This window comes from Arxiozyma heterogenica (assembly GCF_036370985.1).
Source record: "Arxiozyma heterogenica strain weizmannii chromosome Unknown scaffold_9, whole genome shotgun sequence".
In the NCBI taxonomy this organism is placed as follows: domain Eukaryota; kingdom Fungi; phylum Ascomycota; class Saccharomycetes; order Saccharomycetales; family Saccharomycetaceae; genus Arxiozyma; species Arxiozyma heterogenica.
The window spans coordinates 157,805-179,860 of record NW_027042662.1 but is presented as its reverse complement, the minus strand read 5'-3'; the positions used below and the strand labels follow the sequence as shown (position 1 = coordinate 179,860).

The 22,056-nt window shown below is 31.2% G+C and overlaps 8 protein-coding genes across 8 annotated transcripts; 4 read left to right on the top strand and 4 right to left on the bottom strand.

Moving 5' to 3' along the window:
• Positions 1-1,471: 1,471 nt before the first annotated feature.
• On the top strand, positions 1,472-5,335 carry CLU1 (translation initiation factor 3 subunit CLU1; the record flags this gene model as incomplete). The annotated part of the gene is made up of 1 exon (XM_064861569.1): positions 1,472-5,335. One exon carries the CDS (start codon positions 1,472-1,474, stop codon positions 5,333-5,335), a length of 3,864 nt encoding a protein of 1,287 aa, XP_064716524.1.
• Positions 5,336-5,578: 243 nt separating this feature from the next.
• On the bottom strand, positions 5,579-7,276 carry SEC59 (dolichol kinase; the record flags this gene model as incomplete). Its single annotated transcript, XM_064861568.1, has 1 exon — positions 5,579-7,276. One exon carries the CDS (start codon positions 7,274-7,276, stop codon positions 5,579-5,581), a length of 1,698 nt encoding a protein of 565 aa, XP_064716523.1.
• Positions 7,277-10,105: 2,829 nt separating this feature from the next.
• On the top strand, positions 10,106-11,554 carry BUD22 (Bud22p; the record flags this gene model as incomplete). The annotated part of the gene is made up of 1 exon (XM_064861567.1): positions 10,106-11,554. One exon carries the CDS (start codon positions 10,106-10,108, stop codon positions 11,552-11,554), a length of 1,449 nt encoding a protein of 482 aa, XP_064716522.1.
• A 365-nt stretch (positions 11,555-11,919) lies between these two features.
• Positions 11,920-13,449, bottom strand: ERG5 (C-22 sterol desaturase; the record flags this gene model as incomplete). Its single annotated transcript, XM_064861566.1, has 1 exon — positions 11,920-13,449. One exon carries the CDS (start codon positions 13,447-13,449, stop codon positions 11,920-11,922), a length of 1,530 nt encoding a protein of 509 aa, XP_064716521.1.
• A 25-nt stretch (positions 13,450-13,474) lies between these two features.
• On the top strand, positions 13,475-14,008 carry PWA37_005107 (uncharacterized protein; the record flags this gene model as incomplete). The annotated part of the gene is made up of 1 exon (XM_064861565.1): positions 13,475-14,008. The coding sequence occupies one exon, from the start codon at positions 13,475-13,477 to the stop codon at positions 14,006-14,008; it is 534 nt and encodes a 177-aa protein (XP_064716520.1).
• Positions 14,009-15,007: 999 nt separating this feature from the next.
• On the bottom strand, positions 15,008-16,801 carry SOK2 (Sok2p; the record flags this gene model as incomplete). The annotated part of the gene is made up of 1 exon (XM_064861564.1): positions 15,008-16,801. The coding sequence occupies one exon, from the start codon at positions 16,799-16,801 to the stop codon at positions 15,008-15,010; it is 1,794 nt and encodes a 597-aa protein (XP_064716519.1).
• A 565-nt stretch (positions 16,802-17,366) lies between these two features.
• On the bottom strand, positions 17,367-17,855 carry PWA37_005105 (uncharacterized protein; the record flags this gene model as incomplete). Its single annotated transcript, XM_064861563.1, has 1 exon — positions 17,367-17,855. The coding sequence occupies one exon, from the start codon at positions 17,853-17,855 to the stop codon at positions 17,367-17,369; it is 489 nt and encodes a 162-aa protein (XP_064716518.1).
• Positions 17,856-18,590: 735 nt separating this feature from the next.
• On the top strand, positions 18,591-20,654 carry STB4 (Stb4p; the record flags this gene model as incomplete). Its single annotated transcript, XM_064861562.1, has 1 exon — positions 18,591-20,654. One exon carries the CDS (start codon positions 18,591-18,593, stop codon positions 20,652-20,654), a length of 2,064 nt encoding a protein of 687 aa, XP_064716517.1.
• Between the last annotated feature and the right edge of the window lie 1,402 nt (positions 20,655-22,056).

Genomic DNA, 22,056 nt, shown 5'->3' with positions numbered 1-22,056 from the left:
CTCAACATAAACATATTATAGCAGAATAGTTGTTGTTACATGCAATAAAGATATTCTTTCATGATATACAATAAATTGAGCTACAAATTCTTATGTATAAAAACAATATACTTTTTTTATATTTTTAATACGTAGAGTTCATGAATATATTTTATACTCTCAGAAATCTCCTTATACAATAAGGATTTCATAAAAAAATAAAGAGACATATTTAACTATTTATTCTGTTAAATCTGAAAGAAAATACATTTTCAGACTTCTTATTATTTTACAATCCTTTAAAAATATATCTTTAGAAAAACCAGGGTAATTAGAAAGAAAGCATTAACTAATAAAAAACTATGAAAACTTGTAAAAGAAATATAAATAGGATTATATTCCTTTTTTATACTTAACCAACAGATACAAAAATGAAAGATATTTTTTAAACATTTAAAAATAATGCGATATACTACTATGTAGGAAAAATAATCCACCAGTCTCCATAATCACTAATTTTTTTTTGTTTAAGTATACATCTTATACAAACATTTAAAAATATTTCCAGCATTATGAAATAGTAGTTCCTCATTCATTATTTTTACAGGTAACGATTCATTTTTTTTTTTTTGTTATTTCAATACAATATCAGATTTCAGTACACAAGTTATCAGTTCAAATAGAAACTTTTGAATAACCTTTAGTTTAATTAATTGATACAGAATATAGTGTTATCCACCCAAATTAAGAAAAGTATTTTCTCAATAAAACATATTTAAATTAAATACTGATTTTGAAACGAAATATATCCATAGTAATGTTTTCTGATCAGTCAACTTATAATGTATGGTATACATATATCTTGCTTAGTGTAAGCCCTATCTACAAAGTCCTCATCCACGTTTTAATTCCTACTACATAAAGATAATATATCATCTAAACCCAATGACTTGGCTTTCGTATTCTATCCTTTATAACTAATTTTGAGTAAAACCTGCTTTTGCGTGTTAATTTTTTTTTTTGAATCTGACTAAAAAAATTTCCATATCTGGAAATTCTGCAGAGAAAAAGTCACAACAATCCTGATTGATATTTTTTTTTATTTTATTTTCATCGATTTGCTCTGTTTGTTTACCAATGAACATCCACCGAAACCAATTTTGGAGAAATAATGAAATGAACAACAATAAAGCATATCAGTCTCTTTAAACACCTAATAGATTTCAATTGCATCTATATGGTGCGCCTGCAGTTACAATTTGGAATTTTTCATTAAGAACAAAAAAAAATAAATATACATACACCAACACCTAAATAGTCAATAGAATAGAGTGGAATATTACTATTTTTATTCTTTAGAAGGGTCACGTGGAAATTACTGAATAATATTAACTTGTAAATACATTTTCTATTATAGCATAATTCCAACCCCTGATAATTTATTTTACTCCTCTTCTATTTGCACATATTTCTAAACTTATAACTTAACGTCATGTCATCAAATACTACTACAACAGCAAACAGCAACGTCAAAATTACTATTAAATTACCTGCTGATATTACTATCACTTCTTCTTCTCACAGTAAAAATAAAAAACCTACTACTGTGAAGGATAAACTTTCTTTCCTCTTCAATAGAGAGACCAAAGTCCAAACAATTTTAGAAGTTTTGGGTATTGCTAACGAAACCAAATATTTGACTAATCTCGATTTGAAAGCTGGAGGTCAAGTCTTATCTGAAGATGCTCCATTGAATACTATTGTTCCAGATAACGTTGACAATTTGGATTTATCTATTGGATTGAAGCCATACACTACCAGAGAAGCCTTAAAACACGTGGTTGTATTACGTGATTTCATCGGCTTTACCTCTGAGACTGAAGATAATTTAGTTGAATTTGCAACATCCAATGCTACTAAATTTCCATTCTTACCATTAGATCCAATTAAGGAAAAGAAAAATGTTAAAAAATCCAAAAAAACAGAGACAGTTGACAGTGAGGATAAAGAAAAGGAAACTAAAAATGACGAACCAAACAAAAACGTTTTTGAAATATCTGCTGAGGAAAAAGAAAAGACCAAAAAGAATATTCTTGAAATATTCTCTTCCTTAGAAAAATCCTCTGTCAAGGATTTACAAACTACTCAAGCTAATGTGATATCTCCATGTGTCCGCTCTATTAGTCTTTCTCAATATAATCCTGTTCCAGAATTTTACAAATCTAAGGGTCATTTACTATATTTACAAATTGTTACATTAGAAGGTGAAAATTTCCACATTACTGCCACTCCTTCTGGTTTCTACATTAATAAATCTACAAATACCAAATTTGACCCATCCCATAAAATATTTGAAGACAATCCTCAGTTGAACAACAGAGTATTCTACAACTTATTCAACTTAATTGCTACTCATTCGAAGAAATTTGTCTCCCATGTTGAAATTATGGAAAATAAAATTGGTGCATTAGAATCTGTTACTTATGTGAAACCATTAACTACTTTCTTACACAAGCCATGGTTAGTCAATTCCACAAACTTCCCATCTGCTGGCGATTATTTCCGCTTACAAAGTGACTCTATTGATTCAAACTTATCATCTGAAAGAAACTTTAATGATGAGTTCCAAGCTGTCAAAGATCTTTCAGTCGACACTTTAGCTGCAAGAATGGACAGTGAAAGACTATCTGCCAAGTTGATTCAAGATTTCTCTGTTAGTGCCACTAAAGGTGCCATGTCTATCTTCCAAAAAAATCTTTTGCCAATGAATCCTGATGCACCAGAGGTTGAACAAATTTTCTTGAAAGATAACATTTTCTATTCTTTTGTCACTGATGTTAGTGGTACTTATGAAGGTAAAGGTGGTGATGAGGCTGCAAGAGTTGCTGCTAACCAAGATCTTTTAACTTTATCTGCTTTAAACAGGATTGGATTAAAGGAAATTAGATATCTATTGACTACTATTGTTGATATTGCTGGCAAAAGGATCTTAGCTCAAACACCAGTACCAGGTCTTTTAAATACTGTTGGTACAGAAATTGTTAAGGATGAAGAGACCGGTGAAGAAACCATGAAGGATTTAGAAAGTGACATTACAATTAATTACGGTTTTGATGAAGAAACTAAGACCATCATCAAGAACGAAAAATTCGATAAGTTATTAAAGAAAGAATTCACAAAATCGTTCCATTTGAAAAAGGATAATGAAAATAGTGTGGTCTTCTCTTCTTTTTCAAAGGGTATTACTGGCTTAGATAAGAGAAATTACATTTTAGATTTGGCAAATACTTATCCATTGGATATAAATTTTGTTAAACAACACTTTGATGGTGTCGAAGATGCTAAAAAACGTTATCCTCATAGACAAACATTATTACGTCCTGAACTAATTCAAAAATGGTGGATTGAACAAGTTGATAAGACTGAAGGGTTAGATTCTAACACTGCTTACGAAGAATCCAAATTTGCCTACAATCCAGATGCCTATCAAATTGACGGTGTTAGAGACACTACGGTTGACAACATCTCCAAGTACCTAAACGATACTGTTATTCCTAATGTTGTTGATGATTTTGTCAATAGTAATTCTTCTCCTCCATACAATGGTGAACATTTGATAGATACTTTACACAAAAATGGTATCAATATCCGTTATATAGGTAAGATTGCAACATTAGCTAAGGCTAAATTAGACAAACAAATAGTTGAACATACTCAAAGATTAAAGGATGTAATTATTGCTAATAAGGAATATGAGGATTGGGAAGCCTCTTACTTGATCAAAATTGAAAATATGATCAAGGAAAGACAACAAGAAATTAACAAATACGTTCAAGAGGGTAAAGAAGTTCCAAAGGAATTACTTGAAGACTTGAAATTAAATGATGACGAGATTAAACACCCAACTAATGAACCTGCCATTATTATTAATTACGATGAGTTAATTCCGTTAATTAAGATCTCTGAAATTGAAATGGTGTCTCGTGCAACTAAGCACATTTTAAGACAATATGCTAAAGAATTGCCATATCCTGTTGTCTCATCATTAGTTGCCTACGTTTTTAATTTATTACTTGGCTATGATTACAACGAAAATCCAATTGCTGAAGAAGTTGACAAATTCTACTCATTAAAGAATTACTCTTTTGCATCATTAAATCGTGATGATTTATTAAAATCCATCCAAAAGGAAGTTTTCTTACGTTTCCGTTATGATTTATCTTTTGAAAATCTTACTGCTTTGCTAAAGAACAAGTACTTGCTAATGAGGACAATCTCCTACAGATTCGGTATTCAGTGGATTAATAAAAATTACTTTTTTACCAAGAACGATTTTGAGGGATATAAAGCTTCTCTAGACAAAAAATTGAAGCAAAAATTGGTTACCCCCACAACTACTTTCTCCAAAGATGATCTATCTATCATTCCACGCGTTAAGACCCTTCACTCTTTTTCTATTGCTAGTGAAGACTACTGGACCCAGGGTAGTGTTTTACTGTCTGAAAATAAAGAAACTGAAGGGTTAACCTTTATGGCTCAATCTATCGCCATTTTAGAAGACGTGCTTGGTGTTGTTCATCCTGAGGTTGCTGAAAAGTATATGAGCATGGCTACTGTTTACAGCAAATTGAATCTAATTGATGAAGCTGTTGCATTCTGTCGTAAAGCTTGTACCATTTATGAAAGAACATGTGGTATTGATTCTTTTGAAATGATTAGAGCCTTATTTAACTTAGCCTTGTTAGAATTAGCTAACGAAAGTCCATACAACAGCACTCTTATTTCGAATAGAATCATCCAGACATTAGAAGCATTAAAGTTGACCCACTTACACCATCCTACAGCATCTAGCATTATTCGTCAATTAGAACAAATCTCATTAGGTATTGAAGATATTAAGTTAGCTTTACAATCATTAAATATTCTTTCTGACTTTATTGTTAAATTAGATGGTAAAGAATGTTTGGCTTATGGTTATGTTCAATCTCAAATTGGTAACTTGTATGCTACCATGAAAGATCACCGTGCAGCTTTAGAACATATCACATATGCAAAAGATGTCTTCTTCAATGAACTAGGTAGCAACCATACCACCACAGCTACTTCCAAACAATGGATTAATGGTTTAAGCACTTTAATGAAGGATATGCTACAACAAAAACAAATGCAGCAAGATCAAAAGCAAGCTTCAGGTCTTATCTCGCACAAGAAATCTCATTCCAAAAAGAAAGATACGCCAAATCCAGAATTAGCCGACAAATCTGTTGATGAATTATTAAATTTCATTGAAGGTGATGAAGCTAAGGGTAAAGATACTAAAAAAACAAAATCTAAGAAGAAACATAGCAAAAAATAAAAGATTAAACTACCAAGTATATATAAGTGATATTTTTATTTTGACTTTGTTTTCTCTTTTTAACTTGTAACCTTATCATTGTTTTATTTGTTTTTTATTATGATTTTTTTCATATTATTTTCATCCTTTATAATATTACGTAGATTCAAATAACTGTAATAAAAGTAAACTAACAATACACACATATATACTTACAAGTTTATTCGAAATTGAAAATCAAAAAAAGAAAAGTTCATCATACTTTTAGAAGGAAAATAATTTTTCACAAATCATCATAAATGCTGGAATTAATATATTGTCATTTAAAATACTGTTGCCTTCAAGCACACCAGATAGTGTACAAACTAATAACCAATTTCCCACAGTTAAATACTCAAAATAACCCAAATATTGTTTACAAATATATCCTGTAACAAAAGTGGTTAATATGAATGCAAAAGTACCCTCAATAGTCTTATCTGAATCTGGCCAACGAAATTTACCATATCTCTTACCAATGATAGAAGCAGTAGAATCACCTACACCAAGACTAATTAGTCCGACAGGTGAATCAGAAATCAATAATGGTGTCGCAATACCGATAATCAAATAAATATATGAGATAATAATTGGACCTCTTTCATCTCTGAAATCAGCAAATGATCTTAATTTTTCATCTAAGATTTTACCTAATGGTTCCAACTTCAAGTATCTTAAATATTCCACTGATAGAAACAGGACTATTGTACCTGCTAAAGAAATTTTAACAAAAGTTGGATCCCAGTTAAAAGGCTGGATAATTAATATTAAGATTAAATAATGCCATAATTTTCTTGATGTATTTAAAGAAAAATTTGATTTGAGAATCAAAATATTAGGAATTAATATAACTATAAATAGTAACCATGTAATTAAGATTCTTTGACGTATCTTTGATTCCAATATATAATTGAATAACCATCTTACAGGAATATCTTGTCTATTTGCCTCAACATCAACAAACCAGTTAAGAAAGGATGGGAAAATTGATATGAAAGCAACAAATAAAACTAACGATCTGATAGTTTTATTTTTTACACTTTGTAGAGGTATTGATAACATATAATTGATCCCTACAGATACTATAAATGCTACTAAAGCACCCCAGATCACATTATATGGCAAATTAATATTCTCAGAATGAACTAATTGTTGATGTTTTGCTAAAAATAATACATCGGTTAAAAGAATACTAAATAGATTGCAATCTACTATATCCAAACTTTTCAATTCACTGATATGGATTAAGATATAATTCACTATAATATTTAAAATAACACCAATAAAATTTCTAAACAATACTATTTCTTCATAGCTAGTAAACATTAAAAAGAATAATTGAATTATAAATTTGGTAAATAAAGATCCATCAAATATGTTCAACATCAAAACCAAATTTATATTAACTAAAGAAGGGAAAAATAACAATGACATCATGAACGGTAAAAAAAACACATAAACAGTTTCAAAAGGATATTTTATATTAATGGAATCCGTATCTACCATATTTGTGGAAGCTGTTGATACTGTATCATTTTGTTCTTTGCTATTATGCTTATTTTTAATTTTATTTTTATTCTTAACATTGGTGTCAGAGTTGATATTATTATTATGCATTTTGTTATGAGATTCAATGATATGTTTCTGATTATTAGTGAATCTTCTAACAACCTGGGCACCAATAAATATTAGCAATTTCCAAACCATTTGGAAGGGTTCCTTACCATACACAGTATAACTTGCGTGTAGAGTAGCTACCATAATCATGAGTTGCATGAATACAGGAAATGGTATTTTTATCCCCTCAAAGTCCACATTTCGTTGCTTCTGCTGTTGATGTACAACAAATTTTTGCCTTTGAAGTTCTTCATATTCATCAGCATCTATAATAGTGGTACCCTCAGGAATTCTAAGTTTGGTCATCAGTTATCTTTTTAGCTTTTATCGAGGTAAAAATATTAACAGCACCAATATAGTTAGGTGTAATATGAACCAATGTGCACTAGTGGTTAGAAAGAACAAACAAGTGACACATTTTAATGTATAATGAATCTAAAAGTGACATAAACTGTCCATATGCCCATAACAGATAAATAATATTTCAAACTTCAAAAGTGAATCATAATAATGAATCGATCTCATCACACTAAATTGAAATAAAATATTTTGAAAAAAGAAATTAGCAACTTTCAGGGTTCGAACACAGAGAAAAAGTCAACTTTCACAAAAAGCAGGCACATAACACCCAGACATCTTTATTTTTTAACCCTAATTAATTTTTTTTCATTTCTCTGGAGGAAACATCAAAGGCAAAAGTTTTCTTTCGTATTGAATGACTAACATAGGAAAAATTTTTTCTTTCGTTCATTTCAATTACGTTCTATTCATCCCTTCGACTTATCCACTTTCTCTTGATATAAATACACAAAAATTACCAGCACTAAAAGCATTGAATTCTTCTTAATGCGTCTGTCCACGACGCATACTTTCCGGCATAATCATTCCAAAAAATTGACTTAATAAGATATACCAGCAAGCAAAAATGTGCAACTTTATAATATATGTAATGTCAGAAGATCAGGTATTGAATGAAGTTATTGATGATCTCTATTTTCATTTCCTTTGATGACCAAATCAAATTTTTTTACAAACTAGAGTTTCTGAATCCCTTGTGATTAGAAAATTGATTATACCTGAGGATATGGAAGTTATATTATCATACTCTTACCTCTTTTTTTCATGATCACGAATTACAGGTGTAATTCAATAACTTCATCCAATGTTTGAGTAGTATGATGTTTACATATTGAGTCATTCATCGGTTCTCATAAACACCTATGCACACATGCACATATATATACGAATATTTTTTCATTCTTATGACTGTGAAAATTGCTATTTTCCTTTGGTCTGCTCGTTTCGTGCTATATAACTTATCAATTGTATATAATATGTTTTCAAGAATTTTGATATGATGAATTTTACAAAAACAATTATAGCTGGAATTACTGGCTGAACGACTATATGTTGATAAGTTTTTGCACCATTTCTGATTCAAATTGTTTTGGAGTTGATAAGTAACATAACACTGCATTATTTCGTTTTGAAATATAGAGCAGATACACAAAAAGGAAAAAAACTATGAAATAGTTTTAGATTGGAAGAGTTTTCTGTGTAAAAGTGTTTGTTTTTATTGTTTATTTCCTATGATTTTTGTTAAATACTATATGAAAATTATGATATCTGATCAATAAAAAAAGGATGAAGAAATGTAGCATAATTAATTGAAAATGACGAGTCACAGCACTGGGCACCGACTTTAATACAATTTTTTCTTATTAAATGAGTGACACTGCTATTAGTAGGCCTAGAAAACCTACGCAACTGATTCTTTCTATTAATTACTATCTTATTGTTGTTTCTTCTCTCTTTTTTTAGATGTATTTCCTATCATAATGTGGTATGTGTATTTTTCATTTTAGTTCAATGTGTGCGATATTGATGTGATGATATTTCTTTTTAGATGACGAGTCTGATATGTTATATAACTGAAGACAATATTTTTTAAAATTTACCATTCATGCATTTCTGACAATATCTAACAATGTATGTGTTTATCACACTCACATTTTTTACTATTTTTACTATTTCCTATTTTGCATAAGATGAAACAATTTACTCAAATCAAAAGACAAGCATATGTCTAAGAAAAGTGTTAACTTTTTAATGAGTGATATGAGAAATACTGTCTGATGCTTTTTTCATTTCGTTTTGTTTTTTTTTTCTACATGTTTAGATTTCCATAATTTAACTTTAGTGAAAGCTAACTATGGAATGAAGTACCAATCTTCTCTTCCCTTCGTATCAACAAACGTATCTGTGAGGAATATGAATTTTATGGGACAGATTGTCTATATAACTTTTATTCCTATTATTTTGCTGTTTTTATTTTCTTTTGTTTTATTTGAAATCGTGTTTATGATGATTTCCACAATTTTCACGACGGTCAACTGTGTCCCAGTATGTTTAACTTGGCGACGTTGATGATAATCTGCCTGTGACAGGGCGTGGTACTGAGATTTCAAAGAGTAAAAACAAAGGATTATTAAAGGGAAAAGGGAGGAAGACAAGAAACAAGAATATGGAAACATTTAAAAGTGAATGATCTTGTGATATGGACATTATTATTTCTCTAATTGTATTTCTAATTTCCTTCTTTTTATTTTTGTAAGAAAAGTGATGACAATTTCTTGAGCTATATCTACTGTCTTTTCAGAGATCTTCTGAATAAAAATCATTTTATCATGAAGATTAGCTTAAAAAATTGAAACGATTTGCACGTCAGTCTGATTCTTACTATTATTCTTGTTAGTAGTAATGTATTCATCAACATTACAGTATCTATTTCTTCTTGTCATAATGATCTTGGAATACTATGAACCTTGTTTCCTTTTTGCTTTATTCTTTCCCGAAGCAAACTGATAGCCTTATTGATATAGTAAGCCCAACACCACTACGTATAATCTTTTTCTTGCAGTTTCTTTTTTTCTTTATTTTTTTCACTTATCCTTCGAGAAGCCTAAAAAAATGGAAAATTTTGATATTTTGATGCTTGGGATGAGATGAGACAATTTAAATATTTATATTACAGTCACCTAAGATCGAAAAAGAGTTATAGTAGCCAACAAACATTACTAGTCCCATTCCATACCTGCCAGTAATACTACACTACACAACACTACTCATTGCACAATGCCTAAAGACAACCTATTGTTTAAACTAGATAATCTTGAATATCAATATCATTATTTAAATAATACACTGGATTCTTTTAAGCCAAGATTGAATCAAACTAGAAAACTTTATAGTGCAAAAGGTAAAAAAACATCACAAAGAGTACAGAAACTTTTGAACTCAATCACATTACCAGATATCACAGAAGAATTTAACAAACTAAGATTGATCATCTTTAATGGTAAAATCTTCACAGTAGAAAAAAATTTAAAAAATTCATTACTTAAAAAATTGAATCAACTGGAGATAAAAGATCATGTATTAGTTCAGTGTAAATCTTTAGAACAATTCGTCAATTATATTGCTGTATCTAAATTGATTAAGGTTTCAATTTCCAAGATTGTAGGTAATAAACAAACCAATGATTTGGAGAATGTGCCTGTATGGTTTCAAAACCACAAGTATTTAACAATTTACAACAATAAGAACGATGATTTGAATCCAAGTAGGATATGGAATGAAATAGTATTGAAAATCAAAGACGGTGCTAAAATTGTTGGATTGTTAATGAATGAAAAAAAATCACAAAGCATTTTGAAAGTTTTTGAGAATGGTATGGACGTATTTTTAAATATTAATAAAGACAAAAATATTAAAAGTATTAAAATTGAACAACAATCAAAGGCAAACTTGGATAGTGAAAATACAAAGAAAGACGAAAAGCAACAATTAGAAAATGAGGATGAAGGGGGAGAAGGGGAAGAATTGCAAAACGGTGAAAAAGAGTTTATAGATATCGATGAGGATGAGATGTTGAGACAGTACGAGGGTTTAGTGGCCGATTCAGATAATGAAAATGAAAGTGAAGGTATTTTGGATCCTAATGTCAATTATAATGAAGTGACAGATGAAGAACCAAGTCAAGAGGAAAATGATTACGATATAGATGAAGAAAGTGAAGATGAGAAGGAACAACCTGCCAAGAAGAAAATAAAACTACCTGAATTAATGACAGGTTATTATAGTGGTGATGATTCAGAATCAGACTTTGAAGAAGATAAAGTTGCCAAAGAACAAGCATCGAACAAAATCAAGAGAAAAAATAGACGTGGTCAAAGAGCACGTCGTAAGATCTGGGAACAAAAATATGGTAAAAGGGCTAATCATATACAAAAAGAATTAATGAAACAAAAAAAGGCTCGTGAACAAAAACAACATGAATACGAAGCTCGTGTAGCCAAAAGAGCTGCGAAGCAAGCTGAATATGATAAGAATAATGCAAATTTCATTAAATTAGGGGAAAGGGGCTCTAGATCAAATCTAGATCAATCTAATAAATCAAAAGAAGAACCAGAAGATAAAAAAAATAAGAAGATTGAAGATCATCCTTCTTGGGTTGCTAAGAAATTAGCTGAAGAAAAATTAAAGAATACAAAATTCTCAGGAAAGAAGATCAAATTTGATTAAAAACATTTGAGCAGTTGTGGACCGAACACTAATATATGGAAGCATCGATATATATATATATACATATGCGTGTGTGTGTGTTTGAATGAATAACGCTTTATTGGACAAAAGTGCTAGATACATGCATAAGTAATATCTAAAATCATCAATCACCTAATTCCTTTATGAACAATATAAAAAATACTACCAATAATAAAAATTAATGCACAAAACATAATATATGTATATGTATATTCATTTCTTTAATTTGTGTATAAATAAATTATTATTTGAATAAAATAAGAATAAGAACAGACAACGAGAACAATAATAAATATATAAATAAAATAAAACAAAACAAAAAACAAGTTAATAAAATAATGCAATTATTCCTTGACTTCACCAGTCAATGGATCTCTTCTCTTGAAAGTCATTAATAAGTCATCCTTTGGGAAAATAGTGGCAAACACTTTAATCTTTTCACTTAATGGAGTTACTTTATGTTTAAAGTCGGTGTATAAAGCGAATTTACCTAGCAATGCAGCAAATGTGATCATAACATAAGTTCTACCTAAACAAACATGTGGACCACAACCGAAAACCAACCAGTTTTTCTTTGCTTCAGAGGCCTTGGAACCCTCCACCCATCTTTCTGGGATAAATTCATCTGGATCATCATAAACTTCTGGGTCATGTAAAGCAGGATATAAAGTTGGAATCAACATGGCACCCTTTGGAGCAGTGTAGGTTGGAGTAACTTGGAATTTCTTCTTAACGACGTATGGAACCATCAAGACTGGTGGTCTGTAACGTAAAGTCTCCTTAATAACCATGTTTGTGTAAGTCATCTTTTCAATCATTTCTAAATTGACTCTCTTTGTTGGATCACCATCACGGACTCTTAATTGTTCTTCACGAACCTTTTCAAGGACATCTGGCCTATCAGCAACAATTTGGAATAACCAACAGGCCAAAGAGGAGGATGCATCTTGAGAAGCGAACAACATGGTGAAGATAGCTTCAGAGATTTCCTTATTAGAGAATTCACGATGAATGGAAGAATCACCCTTTGCCATTAACTCACACCAGGCATCCATGACACAGATTGGCTTACCACCCTTAGCGATATGGTCCTTGGCCATTTGAGCACATTGTTCAAAGATTTTCATGGCCATATCAGCAGTACGTTTACCGTACCATGTTTTTGTGTATGGGATGATGATTGGGAAATTGACTAATTCCAAAGCGGCAGTAACTAGATAATAATCATCAGCAATCTTTCTTGTTTGGTCTTCAGTGATATAATTACCACAGAACGCTCTTAGGGAGATAGCACAAAGGATTTCTCTCATTTCATGGAAAAACACTTGTGGTTCATAGTTGTTGTCCTTTGACATTTGAATAAATTTTTCCATATATTTATCCATAACAATTTCCAAAGAAGGTAGATATTTGGATAAGGCAGTCTTAGTGAACAAACCATTTAAGGATTTTCTATAATCTGTGTGTGCTTTACCATCTAAAAAGACCCAATTCTGTGGTCTTAAAATCTTTTTTGCGACATCAACGACACATGGCTTAACATAATTGCTTGCTTGGAAAATTTTTCTTGATAAATCACGTTGAGAAGAGATAACAACGAATTTGTGGAAGATTGAAACACATGATAATTCACCACTATCCCATTTAGCTTTATATTCTTCAAATTTTGGATCTAAAGATTCTAAAAATGGACCGATGATTGGATACCATTTAAAACGGGGGCCTGCAATGGTACCTTTCTTTTCTATGTAAGAGACTTGATCCCATATTAACACAATAAGGATAAAAGTTAGGGATAACTTCCAGTAGGATATAGAATTGATTGAATGAATAAAATTATTCAATTCTGTAACTGTTTCTGTAGTGTTATACATTAATAATCTTCTGATTTCTTTTTGTATGCTTGTATGCTTGTCCTTTTTACATAAGAGTAAGTGTAAATACAAAGGATATAAAAAGTTAAGTATCAAAAATCCAAAACAAGGGGAATATCAATTACAGTTGTTTATGTATACAGATATATATATATATATGTGTGTGTATGTGTATGAAAGAACTGAGTTTATTGACTTATATATTGTCGCAGATTATATTATAAAACTCGATACTCTCTTATCATTCATTATATCCGTGTCCACGGGCCAAACAAAGCCCTATGGTCCTATATCTGTATTGTTTTTTTTTCCTTCTATTTCCCTTAAGATTGTATTCTTGGATTTTTTCGGATTTTTGCACTACAAAGAAAAAACACAAATACAAACAAACAAAAAAAAAATTTCAAAAAAATCACCGAAATTCTTCTTTTGCGATATTTCCAACGTCAAAAAAAAAAAAAAAAAAAAAAGAAAAAGTGAAGAATCAAACACAAAGCACGAAAAAATTTGTCAAAAAAAAAAAAAAACAATATCGACCGAAAGAAGGAACAACGAATAGAAAGGGTTTCTTTTGTTTTTTTGTTTTTGTGTTATTTGATAGTTACCCTATGAAACTACTATTCGATATCGACTTAGAAACAAGTAAAAAGGATTTCAACCTCTCCTATCAGTACAGATCTTTTAAAAGAAATACAAGTGTATTTTATTTTTGTAAGACAGAAAAAGAAAAAAAAAGGAGCAAAACATGTAACCTAACCTATTTTCATAAATTCCGCTAGGGGACATAGAGAGAAAAACGAAACCCCTAACTAAATGACGCATTATAAAAAAGAAAAAACACCCATACTCGTTTAATTCTCGGTTAAGATCTCGTTTCAAATAAAAAAAATCAACAATAAGAAAGAAAGGAAGAAAGAAAAAAAATAACAACAACAAAAAACTTATTGGAGTAAGGGGACAGAGAAACACGTCTCTTCTTTATTTCGCAAAGGGTTGCACGCTTGCAATGGGATTTTTTTTTTTTTTGCATTTTGGCGAAACACATTTGTGTGTCAAGATCATCATTTTATTTTGCTTCTTATGAACCAGGGCTTTTTGGCGAGGTTTCATGACAACATCTACTTATTCAAATATTATCAGATATACAAAATAAGGGCTTCCTTCCCATTTCTTTTAAAAAAATTATTCTTTGTAGTTCCCTAGTTCACTAGATAAAAAAAAAAAAGAAGAATTGAACGACGATAAGCAACGAGAATTTAACTACATTGTTTTCCACTCCTCCCTCTCCCCCTCCTTTGCCTACCTTGAAATAATCTATTATATATTTAACATGTATACATACAATTAGATAATACACAGAGTAATTTATGAACAATATCAACTATATAGCCAACATTATAACACAGGGATATTGTTTACTCGTTTTTGTTTAGCGTGTCTGTTTATTTGATCTGATTATACCGGACTTTTCCCATCAGACAGCGAAAGTAACTCTGTTAATTCAGTGGGCCAGTCACATATAGGAATGGCCATGGTATCCTTTCAATAATCTCTTGCTTTAATTGCCCGATAATAATGACTCGATATCAGGTACAAACAGCGGGTATAACAAATCCAATATATTCTCTCGTTGTGCCATTATTTGAGCTCTTTCAAATGGAATCCAAACACCCTTCAAGTGCATGGACCCGATCTTGACTACGTGTCTCACCTTCTCTGCTTTTAAAATCCCATCTCTTCTACCACGAGTCATTCTTGTCACATTCAACAGTTTCGTTCCATTAATGAAGTTGTTGTCTGCTCTACGCACAACATTAACACCATTGGCTTCCACTTGGTAACACAGTGTGTTCTCATCCTCCCACATAGTAGTAATAACACCGAAATTTGTATGTGGAACTGTACGATAGGATGGGACTGGTGGTTTTATTGTAGGCAGGATTGTAGGTTGGAGTGGCTGTGTTTGTATCGGTGGCTGTAATTGAAATGGTGATTGAGTTTGTAATTGTCGCTGCTGTGGTGTTTGCTGTTGTGTGAAATAAAACGGTTGCTGTTGTTGCTGTTGTTGATGTGAAGCAAACGGAACTGGAAGATGTGGAGAAATTGCTTGTAATTGCGGTAACGGTGCTAGTTGTGTATATTCCTCTTGTACGTACCCATTACCACCACCATTACTATTATTACTACTACTACTGTTACTGTTGGTGTTACTGTTGGTGTTACTGTTACTAGTATTGTTACCAGTATTAGCACTAGTACTAATATTATTGTTGTTATTAGTTGTAGTAGTACTATTGATAATAGAGGCAGCACCAATTGTCGTACTAGCACCATCACTAACAGTAACAACATTACCACTGTTATTATTAGAAGTACTGATTATTGGAGCAATAGAAGGAGTAATAAGAGAAACAACATTATTGTTATTGCTATTATTATTACTACTACTATTACTGCTATTACTGTCATTGTTATTGTTATTGTTATTACTATTATTATGACTATTGTTATTACTGTCCTTTATACCATTATCTAGGGCAGTAGTTATAGTTGATCCAGCTCCAGTAATGAAATTAGAGATAGGTGGAATAGAAGAGGAAGTTGCTGCTGCTGTTGTTGTTGTTGGAGCATTAGTAACAGCAGCAGTGGCGGCAGTAGTGGCAGTAGCGACGGTAGCAGCAACAGTAGGATCATAATAGTATTGTTGCACTTGAGATTGGTGTTGTGATGGTAACGGTAAAGAAGTTACTTGTGGGTGTGCTTGCCCCCGTGTAGAGGAGGCTAATTGTGCATATGCACCGTATTGTAGTGGAACAAAACTCTGTGGATACTGATATGGAACAGCGCTAGTGGCGATGCCATTGGTATAATAGTATTGATTGTTATATTGCTGAGCTTGATAGTAGGGATCTATCGTACTGTAATCTTGTGTGTAATATTGAGTTGGCTGTTGATGTTGTTGTAATGCAATCGGCTGAGCTTGTATTTGGTATTGCCCTTGTGTAAAATGCTGTTGTGACTGTATCTGCGGTTGCAATGGCTGATGTTGCAGCGATTGATGTTGCTGTGCTGGCTGTTGACCTGCATAGTATTGTGGAAATGGCTGTTTAATTGGAGGTATGGTGGTGATTGTGGAAGCAGAGGAATTAGGATTAGCAAACAAAGGGGGCGAGCCACTAGTGACTGTTGTTGTATTGGTGTTTGCCGATAAGTTTGAGGTATCTGTGGCACTAGCAGAAAGAGAAGGAATTGGTGGGTTACTTAATGTACTGTTTGAAATGTGGTTCATACTGGAATCGAATGTACCCACGTACGTAGATCCGTGACTAGTCATATAATTATCTGAAGACATTATGTAACATGTATATTAGAGTTAGTATTATCTTTTATTTTATTTTATTTTTTTTGGATATCTGTGGTGTTCTATTTGTTTATTTATTTACTGTGAATTTTAATATTAACAATTAAGTTGACTTAAGTAGAGGTAGGAAACAAACAAACAAACAAACAAACAAACAATGTTTTAATGAATAGAATAGAAAATAGGAATGGATATGCAATTAGTATGTTATCAACTAATGAACTATTGGATTATTTCTGTTTTGAACTAGTAAATAATGCTGGTGGTACATATAACAATAGACCAGATATATCTCTGTATATTATATGTATAAATATGTGGAAACGAAAGTATCGAGCTGGCATTAGCAAAAAAAAATCCAATAAAAGGAAAAACAAGAAAACAAGAAAACAAGAAAAAAAAAAAGAAATTCAGTCAAAGGAACAAGAGAAACACACACATACACACACACAAAATACATACACAAAATCTAAGCAAGCCAAGCAAGTAAAGTAAATCAAGAGAATGAAAGAAGAGCAGGCAGGGTCCAAATGAAGAAAGACAGAATACGTATAGATTAGATACCAAAAAAAAAAAAAAAAAAAAAAAAGAAAAACAGAAAAACAGAAAAAGAAGGAAAAAGGAAAAATGAACAAACAAACAACCAAACAACAGGACGTCGATGTAAATTATTTAAGAGTACATCAAAAGGAGGCATATTTTGGCATCTACGTATTATGACGATTTTTTGTCCCGATTGTTCCTTATATAAAAAAAAAAATAGAAAAAACATAGAAATTAAAACACGAGGAAGGAGAAAATACAAAGAGAGAGAAAGAAAGACAAACAAACAAACATAGAAACAGCCAAACCAAACCAAACCAAACCAAACCAAACAGATAGACAGACAGAAAAGAAAGCACAATATGCACACAATTGCAGCAACAGCAAAAACTGAACAAGACAAAACACAACAAAACAAAACAGTCTCTTTTCCCTTCTGCCCCTCGCCCTCTTCCTCCTCTTTCTTCTTCTTCTGCTTCTGCTTTTCCTCTCTTTTCACCATATTGTGTGCAAAGATACGCAAAGATCTCTGCTACTTGCATATTTTTATTTTTATTTTTATTTTTTTTTATGAATTAATTTATCTACTTGTTTTTTTCATCGAATGAATGAAAAGAGACAAAAGAAATTTTGCGGCATACGAAGGAAAAAACAAATGATAAATAAAAAAAAAAAGACAAAGAAATTTATCATATTCATCTCCTTTTTAACTCCTTTCCTTCTCCTGCCTCTCCTGTTTAATTCTTATTCTCATTCTTATTCTTGCATTTAGAAAAAGACAAAAAAAAAAGAAAAAGCAGTTGAGATTTCATTTTCTTTTGTTTTCTTGCCTTTTTTTCTATATTCCGTTGTCTGTTATTGGGTCTCGAGCGTTGTACTATAGCATAAAAACCTAGGGTTAATATGTGTTTCTTGTTTTGTTTTACCAATTCCCCTCCTTTGGGAGGTTAGGGTGTTGTTGGAATTTCAATAAATACATACTGATTACTACAAGACCAACCCTAGCTAGCATATTGTTTGCTTATCTTTCTTTTATAGTATAAAATATAGAAAAAGCCCTTATTCCTCTCTCCCTCTCTCTTTATGTATGTATATCTGTGGTGATGAGTAATATCTGTGTTCTATAACCATTCATTCAGTACTAGTGGCACTTTCCACAAACAGATATGTTACTCCAACTGGTATTAGGTTATATTTTACTATCTTACTTTTCTATTTATCAAGAAGTGTTTCAATCATGATTCATAAGTCAAACCCAAATAAAAATAGAATCAATACTGCATGTGAATTCTGTAAGAAAAAAAAAGTCAAATGTGATCGTGGTAGACCATGTTCCAATTGTATTCGTTTTAATCAAAATTGTATGTATCCTATCAAACATTATCTATCACACTTAAAAAATACCCCGACTACCACTATTCCTTCTTCTTCTTCCTCTTATCTGAATCCTAATATTGACATCCCCCTTAGCCCATCTCCATACTTCACTTTTTCTATAGATAAATATAGGTTCCACAGAAGGTATCAAAATGTTTTGCCTTATTTTTTCGCTGATAATCTAATCCAACAATTATCACCCTCCATTATAAAACAGTGGGATCTTGAAAGACCACGAATACAAAATTATACTTGGAATATGGCAGGTGGCCATTTCCCTAAATTTGGTGACCCTTGTTTTCTTAACGAGCCACACTTTTTCGATTTCAAAAATACTAAACATATCAATTTAATTAAAAAAATCTTACAATGGTACTTCAATCATTGCAATCCCATCTTTGGCATCCTCCACGAATCCATCTTCTATTCTCAACTCAATAACAAATTCTTACCTAATCTTAACCCAGTCGGTAAATCTAATAAGTTGTTTCAATCTCTACTATATCTGATCATTATTATCACAATAAGGTTCAACGCAGGTCTAATCTCAAGAAATAACACTACCTATACGGATCCTTCTCCTGCTAATGGGATAGTTTTCGAGGATTGGGAATTTAACTTTCTTTTCGGTGCAAAGGCCGTCAACTTGGAACAACATCTATTTGTTTATTCATACGATTTCATACAAAAATTGACTTTCGAGTGGGAATCCTTCGAATTGATTCAATCATGGCTATTGATCGCATTCTATCTACGCACTTGTCACAGACAGACGAGCACTTGGAACGCTCTGTCCAAAGCCATTTCTCTGGTCAAGGGGATGTCCCTCGAAATGAACATGTTTCCCTCGAAACACCATCCTTATGATGAAATGAAAGCGTCACATTGTTTTTGGTCTTGTTTCATTATGGATAAGATCATAAGTTTCCAAATGGGCAGAACTTTTCAACTGGAGTTGCCCTTGAATAACATGCCAACACCAAGACATACAACAACTGGTCAAGTGTCCCATACAATGTCTGTTGATGGCAAAGATGATTGGTTCCATGAAGAGACAAGGCAAATGTATGATCTGTCGTTGATTATTTACAAGTTCCAACAGTACAAATGCTTTGAAATGGAATTGCCTGATTCAATAGCATTTAGAAAACACCTATCTGAATGGATTCAAGCAAATTCTGTAAATATAACCAGAGATAACCTCACCGTTCTACAGTTACAACCATTATTTACATATCTTGACATAACACTAACTTTCGAGATACGATCTTTGCTTCCTATAGCATGTCATCAGGTATCAAATACAAATTCAAATTCAGCTATTTTACCACTGGATTCCTCAAATTTACTAACGCATGTCCTGATGGCATTGGATTTACTTACTCATCTATGCACAAACAATTTATTCTTCGTTCCTTGGTGGCTACAATTATCTAATCTATTTACAATAACATTAATATCATTGATTTGTTCATATTCAAACTTACAAACTTTGTCATACCGCCATATTTTGTCCCAAATATCAAGATTGTGGAAAATTGTTAAAAATGCAACACCTTGGAACCCACCCGTCATGCTGAAACAATGTGATTGGTGTATCAAAATGCTAAATCATATGATTACTCTCATTATACAAGATTCTACTGGCTTTTTGTCAAAAACCATTGGCATAGATCATGGTGATAATACTCCAAATCAGAATAATTTTCAGCAATTTAATCGTGTTAAAGAAAATGAAGAAGAACAACACGAATCAAAACAAACGGTTCATAAGGACCAAAATAATACACTGGAACAGATACAGGAAGTATCTGCAAATGCACAATTTGAGTTTACTGAGGGGTCTATGACAAATACTACTGATTCTTTACTTTCAGATGATCTCTTAGCCACTTTACATTGGTTTAATGAGAATTTTCTATGAAAAAAAAATTCAAGTAAAAAAAACAAAACTATAATGGTGATAGTGATAAGGTGATAGGTTCAGTCATGGTTCTAAGACACTCTTTTTTGTATGTATTTTGTGTATGTTTTTTCTTTATTAACTTCCTAACTTCTTATTGTATAATTTGAATCTACGGAATGCATTTCTAAAATTTTCACTTTTTCCAATAACAATATTTTATATGACGTTTTCATCATTGATTCTTATATTATATCGAGCCTGCTATTATTATTAAAAGAGATAATCAATATGGGTTCGCTTGGCTAATATAAAGTCCATGGTATATATGTCATATCAATACAACTGAGATAACTAAATTGTATAAAGTAAATCTGAATAGCAAAAAAAGTCAGCTTTTGGACTGAAGATATGGAGAAGCAGATATGTCATCTCAGATAAAATTTATTTGAGAAAAAAAAAATAATTTAGATTATGAAGCAGTATATGACAATTATTTATAACAAAAATCAAATGACATATCATTATTTAAATTTAAAATGATTCTAAGAATCAAAAAAAAGTATTGAATATTTAATATTATTGTAGTCACGTAAGCTGTTATTCATCTTTTTTTTTTCGCATTAATTTTCCTTATAAATAAAAAATTGTTGACATTTATTTCACTACAGCAAATTCTAGATCAGAGAGATGAAAGTTAACAAAGGTTAAATTATTATGCCATCTTAAATGGTATTAATTTTAATTCTGCTTTATGATTGGAAAAAAACATTTGTGAAAGATAATTAAAATATTACTACTAAAACTTTTTTTTATTGAAAATATCTAATCAATTGTTAAATTAGTTTAGAAACTAAGGGATGAGATTGAGGGATATAGGGTCAAATCAAAATGAAAATCTTTTCCTTGTGAAAAAGTTATAGCTACAATAGCTAATAATATGAAATAAATTTGAAAAAGAAACATCTATTCAAAAATACCTATTTAAAAAAGATAAACTATTTGGAACATAACTTGAAACATGGCATAAGAATGAAATATATGATATTGAGGGCATTCTAAAGTTGATAAGTTCTCACCCAATGTCTACATCTACCACTGGAGAAGATACAGAATAGTTGCGAGAAACTTTTTACATAATTCGGGAAACAATTCACAAAGAAATAATTATTCTTGAAAATACATAATCAGTTGTTACTTTTTATAAGATTTCATTTGTCTTCCAACAATTTTTGAGTACTTTTGAACTAATTAATTCTACTTCATTTTAGATCATAAAGGAAATTTTTTTAGCTTCATATCTCTATTAAATAATTCTTTATGGGTTAATGTTCTAATATACATTCTTCATCTAAATAAATGTGTAGGCAAGCAGATGAAATATTTAAATCGTAGAATAGACTATTTATTCTGAAATAATAAT